We start from the raw sequence: 16,262 nt of genomic DNA, 5'->3' as shown, positions 1-16,262 counted from the left end.
AATGTGATGATTTTGTTATCGCCTCAGCATTTATTTCGCCCGCCATTATGTCGGCACCTTTTTTTTTTTTTGCTGAAGCAAACGATCTTAAGTGTTCCGCGCGCAGTTTGCTTACGTGCATAAGCTAGCAACCGCTCGTGAAACAGGTTCACGCTTAAGCAATTTGTTTCGCTATGTTAAGCAAGCGAATCTGCTTACCGTTAAGCTTTATAGAATTGGGCCCTGGTTGTAAGACACCGGGGTAGTTTTGTTTTACCATGGAAGAAAATATCTCACGCCTTTCACATCTAGCGAAGAAAACCAGCGCTTGCACAGTAAAACGGAGATGGTGATCGTCAGCGCAAAATGTTGAGGTAAGTATAGACGATGTGACCTGTGTTTACATTCAATCGCCCTCTGTTGACAAAACACTGTATATGTCACGTTTCGCCATGCAACAAGACGCGTGGTCACGGTAAGATTGCGTACACTTTCTAGCTGGCTGCCAAAACACAAAGGTTCTGCCCGGCGGTATGCGAGTGAATCATGTTATGTTTTTCGAGTGATGTCAGAGGTCACATCGTCTATAGCCAAAACAGAGCGTATGCACTGTCATGAACAGTCTCTTTGTAAACTAGCAATTGCACGGCGAAAAATGAGTCTTACGGCGATAGGTGATTACTAAAACCGCCCCAAATTACAGGGCAATTTTAAAAAGGTTAGCATGGCTGCTTATTATGATGATGTACAGTTAACCGAACATCAGTTATTCCGAACATTGTTTGAATTAGTTCTCGACATTTAATTTCATAGAGTTTCAGTCTGTCCTTAGGATAACTTCGTTTTTTTTTTTCGTTGCATTGTTAGTTACAATGAAACTACTAACTTAAAAAAAATGTAGAAAGTGTTAATACAAGGCTTTTTTGTGGCTTAAAATTAAAGCACACTATAGAGGACTAGATTGAGAATTATGTTCATGTTGTGTCAAACAAATTGCAAACGCTTTTTTATTGTTGAGTCTTGTTTATTGGGTGGTTATTGATGACATATCCAAAATGGGAAAAGAGTTTCAACCCGGAAGGGACCTAATTTGCATATTTAAATCAGGTGGTAATTATCAAACTTTATGGTCAAATATCTCTAAAACTATTCATTTTTAGGACAAATATTGTGTTAGAGTTAAATAGAAACCTGACCCCGATAATCTTAAAAACGTAATTGTATACTCGATTGACCCTTTCCAAACAACTAGGTCAAATGTCAAGGGAGTCAAACATACGTTAAATTGGTTTTCTCCACTCAAATGCATTATTACGTTTCATAACATCACAGTGAAAATAATAATGAATGTATTTTTTGGTTTAAAATAATCCACCCTTTCCCAAACAATCTTAAAAATATTATATCCAATGAAATAAAATACATTTAAATGACCTCTCTACTGGTAGGTCAGGGGTCAATGTTTGAACAGTGCGTTAAAAGACAAAACAAATGGTGTGCTTGGCTTTAACAGCACAGCTAGATTTGTCTCATCGCAGTTTATTAGTATCCGCATTAGTAATCAGGAAAGCGAAAACTGAAAGGAGTGTACCAGAAGTTTGCCAATGTTCTTGCATTTTATGTTTGGTTTCATGGAGCTCACCAACATGTTGTATGGGAAATGGCTTTGTCTAATCTATAATGAAGCTCCGCTATTCAAAGGGTCTGTAGCAAAACGCCATAGCGATGGCTTCTCTTGTAGCTTCTGGGAGCGATAGCTTCTGTGGTAGTTTCTGGGAGCGATACCTGTTCTGATAGCTTCTGTGAGCGATAGGTGTTCTGGTAGCTTCTGTGAGCGATAGGTGTTCTGGTAGCTTATGTGACCGATAGCTTCTCTGGCAGCTTCTGGGAGCGATAGCTTCTCTGGTAGTTTATGGGAGTGATAGCTTATCTGGTAGCTTCTTGTAGTGATAGCTTCTATGGTAGCTTCCGGGAGTGATAGCTTATCTGGTAGCTTTCTGGGAGTGATAACTTCTTAGGCATTTTCTGAGAGCGATAGCTTCTCTAGTAGCTTCTGGGAGCGAAAGCTTCTGTGGTAGCTTCTTGGAGCGATAGCTGTTCTGGTAGCTTCTGTGACCGATAGCTTCTTTGGCAGCTTCTGGGAGCGATAGCTTCTCTGGTAGTTTCTGGGAGTGATAGCTTATCTGGTAGCTTCTTGTAGTGATATCTTTTCGGGTAGTTTCTGGGAGTGATCGCTTATCTGGTAGCTTTCTGGGAATGATAACTTCTCTGGCATCTTCTAAGAGCGATAGCTTCTCTGGTAGCTTCTGGAAGAGAGAGCTTCTCCGGTAGCTTCTGGGAGCGAGAGCTTCTCTGGTAGCTTCTATTGACGAAAGCTTCTCTGGTAGCCACTGGGAGCGATAGCTTCTCTGGTAGCTTCTGTGAGCGATAGTTTCTCTGGTAGCTTGTTCGAGCAATAGCTTATCTGGGAGCGATGGTTTCTCTGGTAGCTTTTGTGATCGATAGCTTCCCTGGTAGCTTCTGTGAGCGACAGCTTCTATCGTAGCTTCTGCTGGGAGCAATAGCTTCGCTGGTAGCTCCTGGGAGCGATAGTTTCTCTTGATCTCCTTTGGAATATTTCCTTTCACCTTTTCTCTCAGTGTAAGACAATGGCGGTCCATACATGAGGTATACAAACAGGTAATTAACAATGCTTGAAAGAAGTTCAATGAGGAAACAACCGGATTAGAGGCAGGACAGTGGCACCAGCGGGGAGGCAACAACGGGGAGGCAACAACTGAGGAGGCAGAAACAGGGGAGGCAAAAACTGGGGAGGCAACAACTGCCCAGGCAACAACTGGGGAGGCAACAACTGGGTAGGCAACAACATGGGAGCTTAAAACAAGGAAGACAACATCTGGGGAAGATAGCAACTGGTGAGGCAGCAACTGGGGAGACTACATAAGGGGAGGCAACACATGGGGAGGCAATAATGAGGGGAGGCAACAACTGAGGAGGCAGCAACTGGGTAGGCAACAACATGGGAGCTTACAACAAGGAAGACAACATCTGGGGAAGATAGCAAATGGTGAGGCAACAACTGGGGAGGCAGCAACTGGGTAGGCAACAACATGGGAGCTTACAACAAGGAAGACAACATCTGGGGAAGATAGCAAATGGTGAAGCAACAACTGGGGAGACAACAACAGGGGAGGCAACACATGGGAGGCATCAACTGGGGAGGCAACAACTAGGGAGACAAACTTTGGGCTGAAACAACTGGGGAGGCAACATTATGGGAGGAAACAACTGGAAGGCAACAACTGGGAAGCAACAACTGGGAGGCAACAACTGGGAGGCAACAACTGGGAGGAAACAACTGGGGACGCAGAAGCTGGGGAGGAAACGATAGGGGAGGCAACAACACGGGAGGCAACAACTGGGGAGGCAACAGCATGGGAGGCAATAACTGGGGAGGCAACAACGATGGACGCTTTGACGTGTAGTCAACAGCGTTGATGCAACCGGGGGTGGATACAACTGTTGGGCAACAACTTGAGAGTGACACCAACGGGTGAGGCACCAACAGGGGAGGCAACTGATCTTAATGTCGAGAGCATCGTGGTAAATCACATAGACGGGTTGGACGATGCACAGCGGACAAGGTTGCTGCTGACGATGCCTTATTATGCACAGAAAAGCCGAGTAGCTACAAAAACGTAATAAGCTAAATTATTGTATGGCCAAGACAGCAATCATTCTTGAGTACCTAGAAAACGACAATTCGGTTGAAAAGAATCACTATTTTTAAGACATATCATCATCAGGCATTGCATCCATATAGTGTGTCAAACGTCTGTTCTTCAATTTTGCCTTGTACACATGGACAGTTGATGGTTCAACGTATCACTCATACGGGGTATAATTGCAGAAAATGCACATCAATCCCGCACCAGAGGACTAATGAAAACTAGGCATAATGATAGCATGGTGTTTGTGCAATGACAATTTTGTTAGTTAAAATTTACACCTACTCGCTTGGAAAATCACTAGAAGGCATTGGCACCAAGATTCCTTCGGATAAATTTGATTATTAATTTAGTTTATTTTATTGAATGTCATCAATAGAGGTCAATTGGGACAAATAATTAATTCATTGTTAATTTATCTGTAATGGTATACCATGTAATGATACATTTAAGTGGAGAAAACCAATTAAACGTATGTTTTACCCCCTGATCTTTGACCTAGTTGTTCGGAAAGAGTCATTCGAGTAGACAAATATCTTTTTTAGACTCCCGAGGTCAGGTTTATATTCACCTCTAACACAAAGTTTGTCCTGATAATGAATAGTTTTAAAGATAATTTACCATAAAGTTTGATAATTACCGCCTAATTTAAATATGCAAATTAGGTCAATTCTGGGTTGAAACTCTTGTCCCATTTTGGATATGCCAGAAACAACCACCCGATAAACAAGAATAAACAATAAAACTGGGGACTATCTAACCATTCATTTACTCTCTTAACTTCAACATTGTCCCAAACCACTCACACAGTCAGCAGCATGCCTCCCAGTGTGTAGCTCTCTATACTTGTAAGATGATTGCCCTGGAGTGATCTGGAAGAAATGTTAAGATTTACATCAATACATTGCTAATACAAATGAGACCAACACAGTGACTTTTCAATCAATGGGCTTCAAGTTTACTCAGCTGTTTATGTCATGCATTTCTCCTCTGTTGACCCTGATTAAAATCCAAGTCCGGAGCTTGGCATGGGGATTTGTTCCTTAAGTGAGTGCGTGTGTTTTAGCAACTTGAATTTCATTGCACTGCCAGTGTAATACTAACGCCATTCAACAATCCATTTGCCCATTTGTTATCTTCGGCCCATTGGTGGTACATCACGGCAGATTGTTTGCCTCACAGATGACCAATATTGTTATTGAATGTTAAACATCTTTTTGAATTTATGCAATTTTTATTTAACTATAAATGTGGAGCATAAACCAAATTAGAACAATGAAAGCTTTTTTTTTTTTTTTTTAATTAAAATAAATGTCTTGCCGGTGTTATATAATGCAAAATCTTACGCGAACGAGTTTAAAAACATAACATGTTTTGTCTCTAAACGAAATTATGAGTAAAATCTGAATTTCTTACCTCGGAAGCTTTTAAAGACATTTATTTTATTCTAAACAGGCTTCATACTTGACGGGACAAACTTGTCGTTGTACTTTTATTTATTATTAATAAATACCTTGGACGGTTTCAAGTCTCTGTTTGGTCAAAACCCGGTCACGTGTGGGAGTGTTAACGGTGGTATAAAGACCGGCTTTGGAAAATAGCGAATAAATGGCCACTGAATCAGCATACATTGTGTAAACCTTGCGCGTTGCACTGTATATCGCACGCTTATTTATATCCCTGCAAGTTTCTCTGCAACTTCGCGCACTTACGCTTACGCGCGCTGGAAATGTATAAATTTGGAGTGCGCGCGTGTAATGGTTTTGCGCGCGTATAAACTGACGCCGAGCTCATGGGCATTTTAATGCACAAGGAACAGCTATCGTCCAATCATTTGCCTCATTTGACCCCGGTGAAGCCGCTTAACAGATCATTGTTTCAAAGAGTCACTGGTCTCAAAGATCAGTAATGTGATTAACGCACGAAAGAGATTGGAACCATCAAAAGCTCAACTATGGCCCCTGAACATGTCTGGAAGTACCGCCGAGAGAAAAATCACAAGATTTTGACAATTGTAGCCGTTTAATTCGCTAAAAAAGGTATTTATTATTTATTATTAGGAATAACAGTGTTCGTACCCGGTCTTCACGGCGTGGTAATGACCGGGTTGGTGGCTGGAGCTGTTAACGGACCGAGCCGGAGGCGAGGTCCGTTAACAGCGCCAGCCACCAACCCGGTCATTACCACGCCGTGATGATAGGGTACGAACACTGTTATTCCCTAATTAAATCAAGGTGTTGTATTGCATTACATCGATTTAAAACGTCTACCACCAAACGCGGCGGGACTAAGCTCTACACCTGGGTTGTCGTTCAGCCATCTGCCAAAGGAAGAACAAATAAAACGTGTCAAACTTGAATCATACAAAACATTCGTTATTTGGACTTATAGGACCATTGACTAAGTTAAAGGTACACACAATTTGAGAAACTTAGGGTATATAGCTCACACCTTGAAGAGGCCTTCTGGCCTTGTGTGTCTGTCGACTTGCATAAAAGAACAAATAATAATAATAATGTTAACCCTCTTAAGTTAAACAATGTTTAAAATTTGACTAAAATTACAAACAAAAGATGTTAGTTGTCCACTACTCTGCCTTGTCTTACAGTCATGTTTACTCTGAGTTGGTGTACTGTTACTTGTTTAATAAACACAATTATTTTACTGTATTAGCATTTTATTATGAAACAATTGAAATTCGTGTTTGTTTGTATTTTTGTTTGTATTTTTTGATGTTTTTTTACTTACTTTTTTTTTTTTTTTTTTTTTTTTTTTTAAGGGGTGGGGGTTCCCCCAATGGCCACAGGGAACATTATCAACCACTGATACAAATCAGTGTTAATGATTTTGTTCAAAGACTTTAATATTTTCAATTTATGTGTATCTTTAACTTGGTCAATGATCATATACGTCCAAATAACGACTATTTAAAGCCAATCATCCAATGTGGTATTATCGAAGAGCCAATTCATTCCATATTATTTTATTTAAAACGAGATGTGGCTGGTTTCGTCTAGCGGAAGATATAAAGGTAATTTATAAACATCGGCCTTGTGATAGTTGGTGATAGTCGGCTTACTGACAGTGAGTTAGTGGGCATTGTGTGTTGACATTCATGGTTTATATAAGTCAGTAAGACTTACACATTATGCACAATTGTTTTTAACTTAATAAATATCGGATAGTGTGGTCACTAGACAGAAAATATTCTAACCTTCGACAGTAATTTTTGGCGGGGCTGCCACACCCACAAATATTTTAAGTATGCATCTTTAATATTTACATTTTGGACTTACATTTCGGTAGAATTAGACACACTAAGACCACCGGGCTCGATTTGAGAAATCTTGTTTGCAGAAAGCCCCCTTAGAATACAAACAACATAGTTAAAACTGTTAAGGGGTGTCAAATGTCTATGACGCAGTAACCATTGTTTTTATTTCATTTAATTTTCTTTATTTTTTTTTTTCTTTACGCACTTCTGTCATTAGTATAAGGTGAAACGATTCACTGGTGTTTTCAGTTACTCATAAATGGCACCATGACTAAACATTGTACAGAGCAAAGATCATGTATTATTTACTCCAAATAATGATAGCATAAAACCTCACTTGGTAACGATAAATTGGGAGAGGTTAATAGTATATCACATTGTGAGAAACGGCTCCCTCTGAAGTGACGTAGTTTTCGAAAAAGAAGTAATTTTCCACGAAATTGATTTCGAGACCTCAGATTCAGCATTTGAGGTCACGAAATCAAGCATCTAAAAGCACACAACTTCATGTGACCAGGGTGTTTTTCTTTCATTATTATCTCGCAATTTCGACGACCAATTGAGCTCAAGTTTTCACAGGTTTGTTATTTCAAAATTTTTTTTTGAGATACACCAAGTGAGAAGACTGGTCTTTGACACTTACCAATAGTGTCCAGTGTCTTTAACAACTAAGACACTGAATCTTTATAACTTGTACCGCAAACATTACGTTACTATAAAAGTGACACTGCACGGAAACTGCACTGGCTGGTCGAAGCAGCGTTAATATGAACTTAAATATAAACTTCACAAACAGACAGTTTAATACAAGAGATAAATGAATTTTACATTCAAAACATTAAAACTAATAGTTCTTACACTTTAGCTAGTTCGTTGCAGTTTCTAAATGTATCCGTTCGAATTACTTCCAACTTGTTTCTTGCGAAAGATCTGGGGGAAAAGTGGAACAAAATGGTTACTGCGTCGGACATATGACATGTCAACGTGTCTGCTGATGGAGGCCCATTTGTTCGCTTATCAGGTTTAAAAACTGTCAATTATCCCTACATATGACGTCACACTCTCTATCAGCCAACCCCCCACCCCCCCCCCCCCGAGGCAAACGATGGATATATTAGATGTTCGCTTAAAATAACAAAACAATAACAAATTTGTATACTAATTTTGGTTTTTACCCATACACCGTTGTGTGTTAGCACTGTATACTCAGTATTTTCCTGAGTCCTGTAAAAAAAAATATCACAGGCATGTTACTCGGGTGGGATTCGAACCCACGACCCTTGCAATTCTAGAGCAGTGTCTTACCAACTAGACTACCGAGATTGCCCGGCAGCTAGAGGCAGTTCGAATCCTATGTTTTGGCAGCGGGTACCTGTTTTCAGAGGACTCGGGAAGGTACTGAGTATACAGTGCTAACACATCGGTGTATGGGTAAAAACCAAAATTAATATTCTTTATCCCCGATGCCAATTTAAAATCTATTATATCGTTGCGGTACCCGCTGCCAAAACATAGGATTCGAACTGCCTCTAGCTGCCGGGCAATCTCGGTAGTCTAGTTGGTAAGACACTGCTCTAGAATTGCAAGGGTCGTGGGCTCGAATCCCACCCGAGTAACATGCATATTCTTTTTCCCCGATGCAAATTTAACATCTATTATAGCGCATTACACAATAACCTTCTCATTGCGCTTTACAGCTCCCTGGGGAGTATTCAACTTGGGCAACAGTAACGCTCCAGGGGCCTTCTCAAGTACAATATCAACCTTTACCCTCGCGGGTCTCCATTTATACCCCTGGGTGAAGGGAAGCAATCATGGTAAAATGCATTGCTCAAGGACACAAGTGTCACGACAGGGATTCTAACAAACACACTCCGATGACTTAACCAGCTAAACTTTAAATCGATGCTTAAACACTCGGCTATTATTCAGATGTGCCAAATACCCCTTTATATGACGTCACACTCTCTATCAACGCCCTTCTTGAGGCAAAAGCTGGAGATCGATGAACGAAAGTTGTTTTTTGTGAGTTAGAACGAATAGAACGAGTTTAAGGATGTCCATAGACCTTACACAGATACTTGGAACGCGTGCATTAGGCGTGAATGAGGTGCATGCTGGTCTACCTAGCAATCAAGTTTGATCGCCAGCTAGACCAGCATGCAGCCAATTTAACAGTTAACGCTTGCGCAATGGATATTCGCGAAAATGTATTTTTGACAATCTCAAACTAAAACGGCGCCCTCATTGAATCGTTCAGGCAAACAGGCAGATAATTTCGCTCGGCCCCAGCGGCCAGTCTATCCAGGACCGCTGGGATGGGCTAATCGCTTGCACAGATTCTTGTTCAGGAAGTACGTCATGCGTACATTACAGTGCATAGAAATGTGGCGCAGTGTGAGTGTGATGCATGATGGGACTGCGCATTATTAAACCAATGACAGTGCATGATACGTTTGCCCATCCCAGCGCCTTTGGTTTAAGCAAGGCGCTGGGGACGAGTGAAGCAGATCATCAGAAGATAGCTTCCATTGGTTGTTGACAACGTGCATGTGACCTGGACATGTAAGCGTGGTGCATGAGCTCTTTACGTACGCAATGTATGGGTAATGTTAGGGGGCACATGAAATGGGCGTGGCTTAATGATGAACACAACCGTTCACCATTATATTGCACCAGGTGAACTGGTCAATCATTTCAACATCATGATTAGTTTGGCAAACAAAAAGTAGATAGGTACTTACACTTTCCATAGTTTTCCGGTTTCCATCATCATTCTTATATCTTGCAACTGGTTATCATAAGCCGACCTTTGAAGAAAAAAACAAAATCAAAACGATGTTGCAACCCGAAAATTAAATCGCTTGTCTGTATGTCAAATCTTATAGAGTGTTTTATCACTCGAAATTTACCATTTTGGTTATAAATGTATTATAATTGTTTTTAAGAAATCGTCACTGGAATGAAAATGAACAATGTTTGTAAGTGGGTCTTTAGATAATTTATGGATTGGCCAACTCTCTTGAAAGAAGTGGACATCTGACAGGACCATTGTTTCTAGAATGCCTCGCTTGATACAAATCCATGGCAGTGTGACCTAAAGGTCCAAAACATAAGTGTTTTCGTTGCAGCCTCTAACATTATAGTTTCGATCCCCCAAAAAAAACCATTAAAGCAATCGCACAACATCGGTAAACAGTATTGTCCAAAGGCCCACACTTCGTGTATCACAACTTATATATAAAATAACAAACCTGTGAAAGGTTAGGCTCAATCGGTAATCGGAGTCGGGAGAAAATAACGGGAAAACCAACCCTTGTTTCCGCACGTTACGCAGTGTCATGACATGGTTTAAAATAATTCCATTATTCTCATAATCGAGAATTGATAATTGTTTTAAGGTTTTCTCAAAAAGTCAAGCATTTCATGGAATAATATTTCGAGGGAAGTCTTTCACCATTACCTTCTGTAAACCCTGTAAGTTATTTGTAAATCTGTGAAATTTGAATTGTTGTTCTGTTCAGAAAGTGTCCAATGGCTTTAAGCGATTGTGCAACTAACCTCTTTCGGCTGGCTAATTAGCCATTTATTTAGAATTGTCGTACTGCTCTCCCAATAACATTCTTATTGAAATAACATTTCTATTGGAAATATCATAACAATGGATTTGGTTCACTAATTTTAACACTGTGTACATTTTCCAACCGTACAGTACTTCTAAAGATATATCACCAAAAGATGACAGTTTTTTTTAACCGCACGGTATAGGATAGTGGATTATATACTCCACGCGTTCGATGAAATACTACAACAAAACAGGCATCGAGTCAACGAGCAACTGGTCTAGTGAAATAATGAGCTTTAATCCCAAAATGAGACAAAAACGTATTCAACTTACAGAGACCTGAGAGACGGTGGTACTTTAAATGAATTCGAAATAAGATTTCCGGATACACTCCTGAAATTAAAAGAACAAAGTCAAAACAATATTAGATCGTCTTTATGCAAATCATGTCCCCCTCTTCCCTTATCTCGATGTCCCTAAAAAATAAACACTCTCCTCAGTTTACATTTACTACACATATTGGGAAAGCCCGAACAGTTTGGGGCAAACATTATACCCAAAGAACGCCAGCTAAATAACTGTTTACATGGAAAAGATTTAGTTTTCTAATTGCACCCTTCACAAAAAATCTACATTTGCATTGGTTTAGAGCGCGACACATGAAATGTCCTAGTTTTACTAGAAACCTAGACTTTAGCACGATTGAACAAAATATATATATCAGTGCGAGCGGCGTAAGCCGCGAAGCGCTTTTAGCAACTCGTTTTGGGGCCTTTTGTTTTTCTTTACATTTGCCAACGATTTTTGAGGGAGAAAATGTAATGCATAAGGCATTAGCGTGGTGAGTTGCTGGCCAATTTGAAGCCACAATTAGTTGCATGACGTCACAAGAACGTTCGATGCAAATTCGATACATGTCCTCCCACCAAAATCGTGGCAAAGGTAAAGAAAAACATAAAGCTCTAAAACGAGTTGCTAAAGGCGCTTCGCGGCTTACGCCGCTCGCGCTGGTAGTATCTATTCGTGCGTTACATTTTTGGGGTTGTGCGTGCCTTCCGGTGTGCCGCGTGCGCCTTGACTAAAGGCTACTAAAAACCGGCGGCGTTCCTTCGTGACGTACACTTTATACAACGTTATTCAGCACTGTGTGTAAACATTCAGAACAGAGATCCACACAATGCAGGAACTTAAATACAAATCGAAAATTCACAGTTCAACACAAACTAAGCTAATTATTTTTTGCATTCTCTAATGAGAGACTATGGCCCTTTTCGAAACAATGGCTTCGGCTTTGGATTCTGCTTCAGGCTCCGTCCTCTCGTGTGAAGATGAGCGCGCACGAAAAGCTGGCCTTGAAATCGAAAAGAGCATTTGCTAGGGTTAATATGTGATGGTCGTTGAGCTATGTAGATCATTATTATTAATCAATCACACATTATCATACGTACAGGTAAACGAGATAATCAAACTGCAACAACCAATCTTCTGGTTTCTCTCGCAAGAAGTTCATACTAAGGTCTCTGTAGCACAAGCAAGAAAGAAGAAAAAACATGAACAAAAAATTACCGTCTAAAAACTATCGGGGTAGAATTTATTTGGATTCTTTGTCACGTTTGGCCTGTCCCATTTCCTAACGAACCTTAATCTGCGTCTAATTGACACATTAGTTCATTTTGATAAAATAACCACAGTTCCAAGGTCACACTGTCCAATAGATCATGGGTCAGGCCGCTTTGAACTCGGTATCAGGGTCAAGTCTGCTCATGCATTTTCAAGAATGGCCTAAACAATACATTATATCAGCCTATTTCACCTGTTATATCCTTATACTCCCGGATCCAAACATTGCACCTTAAGCTGGCAATTGGACCAAGAATAAACCAGTCATGCTGCTGACTGCTCGGGCAGATTACCTGCCTATTAAATTTAGAAACTCGTGTATGACAAAATTAAAATCCCCACATGAAAATGACATTTAGTTTAGGTTGAGCTTTGCATATTATGTTTTGAACAAGCCAAGTGTTAGCTTATAATCAAGCAGACATCACATGCTCAAAAACGAAATTGTGCTACCGCAAAGTGTGCTTACTACAAATCTTTAAGCCTTTGTAGTATACAAATAAGTAACACAACAGCTCCATTTGACGTGTAAAATTTCGGGAAAACCTACCATGTTGCCTCCTTTAATCAATGAGTTAGTGGGGCGGCATAGCTAACCTATCGTGCATTTTGTGATAAAAGCATCAAATTTGGCACAGATGTAGAGAATAGTATTCTGAACAAAACTGGATATTGGGCCATCGCAAATTCCGTCCCTCGTGGCCGTGGCGGCCATTTTGAAAAATGGCCGCCAAATACTACTGTTTTATGGGCATATTGGCTAAGAAATCAACACCAGAATTTACAAATGTCATTAATAGGCACTTATCATCTTCTGAAATGATTGTGTAATAATTTAAGCAATGTTAAAAGCACATTAAAGGGGCATTTTGCATCTTAAAGGGGCATTTGGCCACTTTTCACCAAAAAAGACCGCCAAATACTAGTTTTAGGGGCATGTTTGCATACAAATCAACACCAGCATTTACTAATGTCATTAAAAGGTACTTAACATCTTCTGAAATGATTGTTTAATAATTTAAGCAATGTTAAAATCATATTAAAGGGGTATGTTGCATCTTTAAGGGGGGTATTTAGCAACTTGTCATCAAATTCTTCCATTTTGCAATCGTCTTTTTCACATAATAAAAACACAGCAAAATAAAAAACTCAGCAAAAAGCTCTGGAATGATAAACCTATCCTTTTTATCCAATTAAATTAAAAATTGCAATTTTTTTTAAATATTAACACCCCTTTAACTCATAAGTTATGTTAAGATCAGTACAATAACATTATGATTGTTTCTCAAGAACCTAAAAAATGGTTCACTAGTCATTATCAACTAAAAATTTCGATGTCGGGATTGCTGTACTATTATTCGGCCATAGGGGCTCACAACCATGATGGAAATATTGAAGCTACGATCTCCCATTGTGGTCAGTTCAAATCAACTTTTCAGCAAGGCCCCTTCACATTCCACACACACGTCTGTGCATTCAAATGCAGATATGATGCATGTGCACTTTTCTCCACACAACCTTGTGTTGCAGGTTTATCTTACGAGTTCATAGCAGGCTTGGGAGGCATCTGGTAGTGTTTTCCAATACGGTTCAAACAGACCATCATCTGTCTCGGTCCAGCCCCATCTGGTGAAAGGAAGTGCTGGATTGAGAAGCATGAGACAGGAATCTAAAGAGCTCTGTCTTGATGCTGTCTACACGAAGACGTTCTTGCAAATTCTTGGTATGGCAGTTTCTGCAACTGCACGTCTGCGTATGCCCTTCTCATGCTTTGCTCTAGCTGTACCTATCAGGAAATTGTCAATATATGCGATACCAGATCGACACGTGACGCTTTATGAAACTGTGAGGTAAATGTTTGTAATGAAGGTATTGTTTGTATATTTCTCAAAGTCCTTAATAGCTGCAGCAGGCCTTATCATCAGTATGATAACTGATCCATCAAGAACTACGCTGCTAGTCATAGGAGCTTCAGAGTGTTCCTCACTAAATTGTTCCAAGCACACAAGAAGATCACTTTTGGTACATACACTGTAAAAAATGCTGGGTAAAAAAATATTGGGCAAATTAATTTGTGCATATGTTGGGTTTTTTTTTGTTTAACTAATGGGCAAATTAAAAAAAAAACTACTGGGCAAATGAATTTGTACATTTGTTGGTCCCTTTTTATTTAACTAATGGGCACTTTTTGTTGTTGGGTAAATTTGAAAAATAACAGTGTTGTAGTAACCTGTCGTTGGGTAATCAATGCCCAACTATTAATGGAATTCTTTCAAGTACCATTTCGTTGGGTAGAAAAATCAAGCAACACCCAATATGTTGTGGAGTTTTGCACAAAATTGGCCAACAGGTGAGAAATAGCACTACAACGTGCAGGCGCGCTTCCGACCGACCGTGTACATGTACATGTACTTCTTTTCTAGCCTCTTATCTTTCGGACGCACACACATGCAAGTAACATGGCGGACATCGAGTCATTGCTGGATGACTGGGACCTTCCAGACCTTAAGGACATATTCACAGGTAAGAATTTGTTGCACGCAACTAACAGATATAAGGGAGCAGATATAAGAGTACAATATTTGTAACTTATTATGCAGAAGTTCGAGTGACAAATGCTGCAAACAATAACATTAGGTCACCTCCATGGTCATACGACGGCAATACACTTTTGTATTGTATATAATTAGCGTATACGGTGCATACCAACTTGACGGAGTGCTCCATGTCCACCTTTACGTAACAAATTTACACACTGCTGTGCAGTAAAGAGTAGGCCGTTCGATCTGATAAAGTTTATATTTAAATTAGGCCTATGTCATGTATGTACAAAATGTTTATCACACAGCAATGACCATTGTTGGATAAAAGTACTCAACTTTCCAAACAGTTGGTACAAAGTGGCCTCAAAAGGTTGGGTAAGGAGTGCTTACTCTGTAAATAAACTATCCAACTTCTGGTCATTTTGTACCAAGATGGCAAATTTTTAGGGCACTTGGTTAAAAACTCATTTATTGTTGGAAATACAATGTAGGTGCTCAGAATTTAAGAGCGACCAATGCAAAATTACCTGTTGAGTCTGGTCAAGGTCACCTTTAAGGTATTCAATAAATGAGCTCTCAGTAAAATTCATTATTTACACGACCTCTAATAGTCTTACCATATGTGAGTTATTATTTATTTCCTCATTTTATAGATGAGAAGGCATGCTTGGCCATGTACATTGTCCCCCTCATTTTGGAAGGCAACATCAGAAAATCGACTGCTGGAAGACGCACCCACAACGAAAGAGTTGGAGCTTTTATTGACAAACAAAAGGTTGGTATCAGTGTTAAAGTAACTATCAAAACGCCTTACACCAATGTCCAAGTTCTTCTCATGGAACCAGCCCAAATCCAAAGTAGTATGCAACCCTGGAATAATTCACAATAACAACATCTACCCTGGCAGGTAACAAACTTGTACTTGGTGATGAAGATCACTTGTTCTTGCTGAGGAACACAAGTTTCAGGGATAACGAATCTAAGATTCAAACCCAACATTCTCATGATTCAGTAACCAGAAGTAATTGAGTCAGGGAGACAAAATGCTTGGCCACAGCACACTAGTAATATTTAAAAGTGTCATACAATACCGAACTCTTTCCCAGGTGATTTTATTATTTAACTTATTTAAGGGTATTAATTCAATTTAAACATTGTTTTCATGCAGGAGATCATCCACATGCCCAGTTACTTGAAGGAAATTGATGAGGTGAAACGCCCACAGCCATACGTCCTCGTACTTGGCAGTGCTTTAGAAGTTGCAAGTTCATTTGTTATCATAGAGAAGAATGCTTTACCACAAGCTTCACTGCTGGAATCCATTGACGTCTGCTACAAGGCACACTATGTACTTGATTGTAAGTACGAACAAAGATGCCATGCTGCATGGACCTTTCTGGAAAAGTGTGTCTATGAACAGCAAGGTGTTCAAAGTAGGGACAGTTCAACACTAAGAGCTCTTAGAGCATTCCTCTCATTCAAAAAAGTCCTGTAAAATAAGCTAAGGTCACTACCACATGAGGCAGTTTACAGACAGCAGAAAAAATCCTTAA

At 39.8% G+C, this 16,262-nt stretch overlaps 1 protein-coding gene across 1 annotated transcript; it reads right to left on the bottom strand.

Annotated features, from left to right (window-relative positions):
- Window positions 1–4,506: 4,506 nt before the first annotated feature.
- Window positions 4,507–13,733, bottom strand: LOC117299127 (SLIT and NTRK-like protein 2). The gene is made up of 8 exons (XM_033782587.1): window positions 13,708–13,733; window positions 11,995–12,066; window positions 10,880–10,939; window positions 9,726–9,791; window positions 7,840–7,911; window positions 7,004–7,072; window positions 5,959–6,027; window positions 4,507–4,579 (listed from the first exon to the last, which is right to left on the bottom strand). Exons 1-8 carry the CDS (start codon window positions 13,731–13,733, stop codon window positions 4,510–4,512), a joined length of 504 nt encoding a protein of 167 aa, XP_033638478.1. The 3' UTR covers window positions 4,507–4,509.
- Between the last annotated feature and the right edge of the window lie 2,529 nt (window positions 13,734–16,262).

The sequence above is a fragment of the Asterias rubens genome, chromosome 14 (assembly GCF_902459465.1).
Source record: "Asterias rubens chromosome 14, eAstRub1.3, whole genome shotgun sequence".
Classification (NCBI taxonomy): domain Eukaryota; kingdom Metazoa; phylum Echinodermata; class Asteroidea; order Forcipulatida; family Asteriidae; genus Asterias; species Asterias rubens.
The sequence above is the reverse complement of the archived record's forward strand: the minus strand, read 5'-3'. Positions and strand labels throughout refer to the sequence as shown.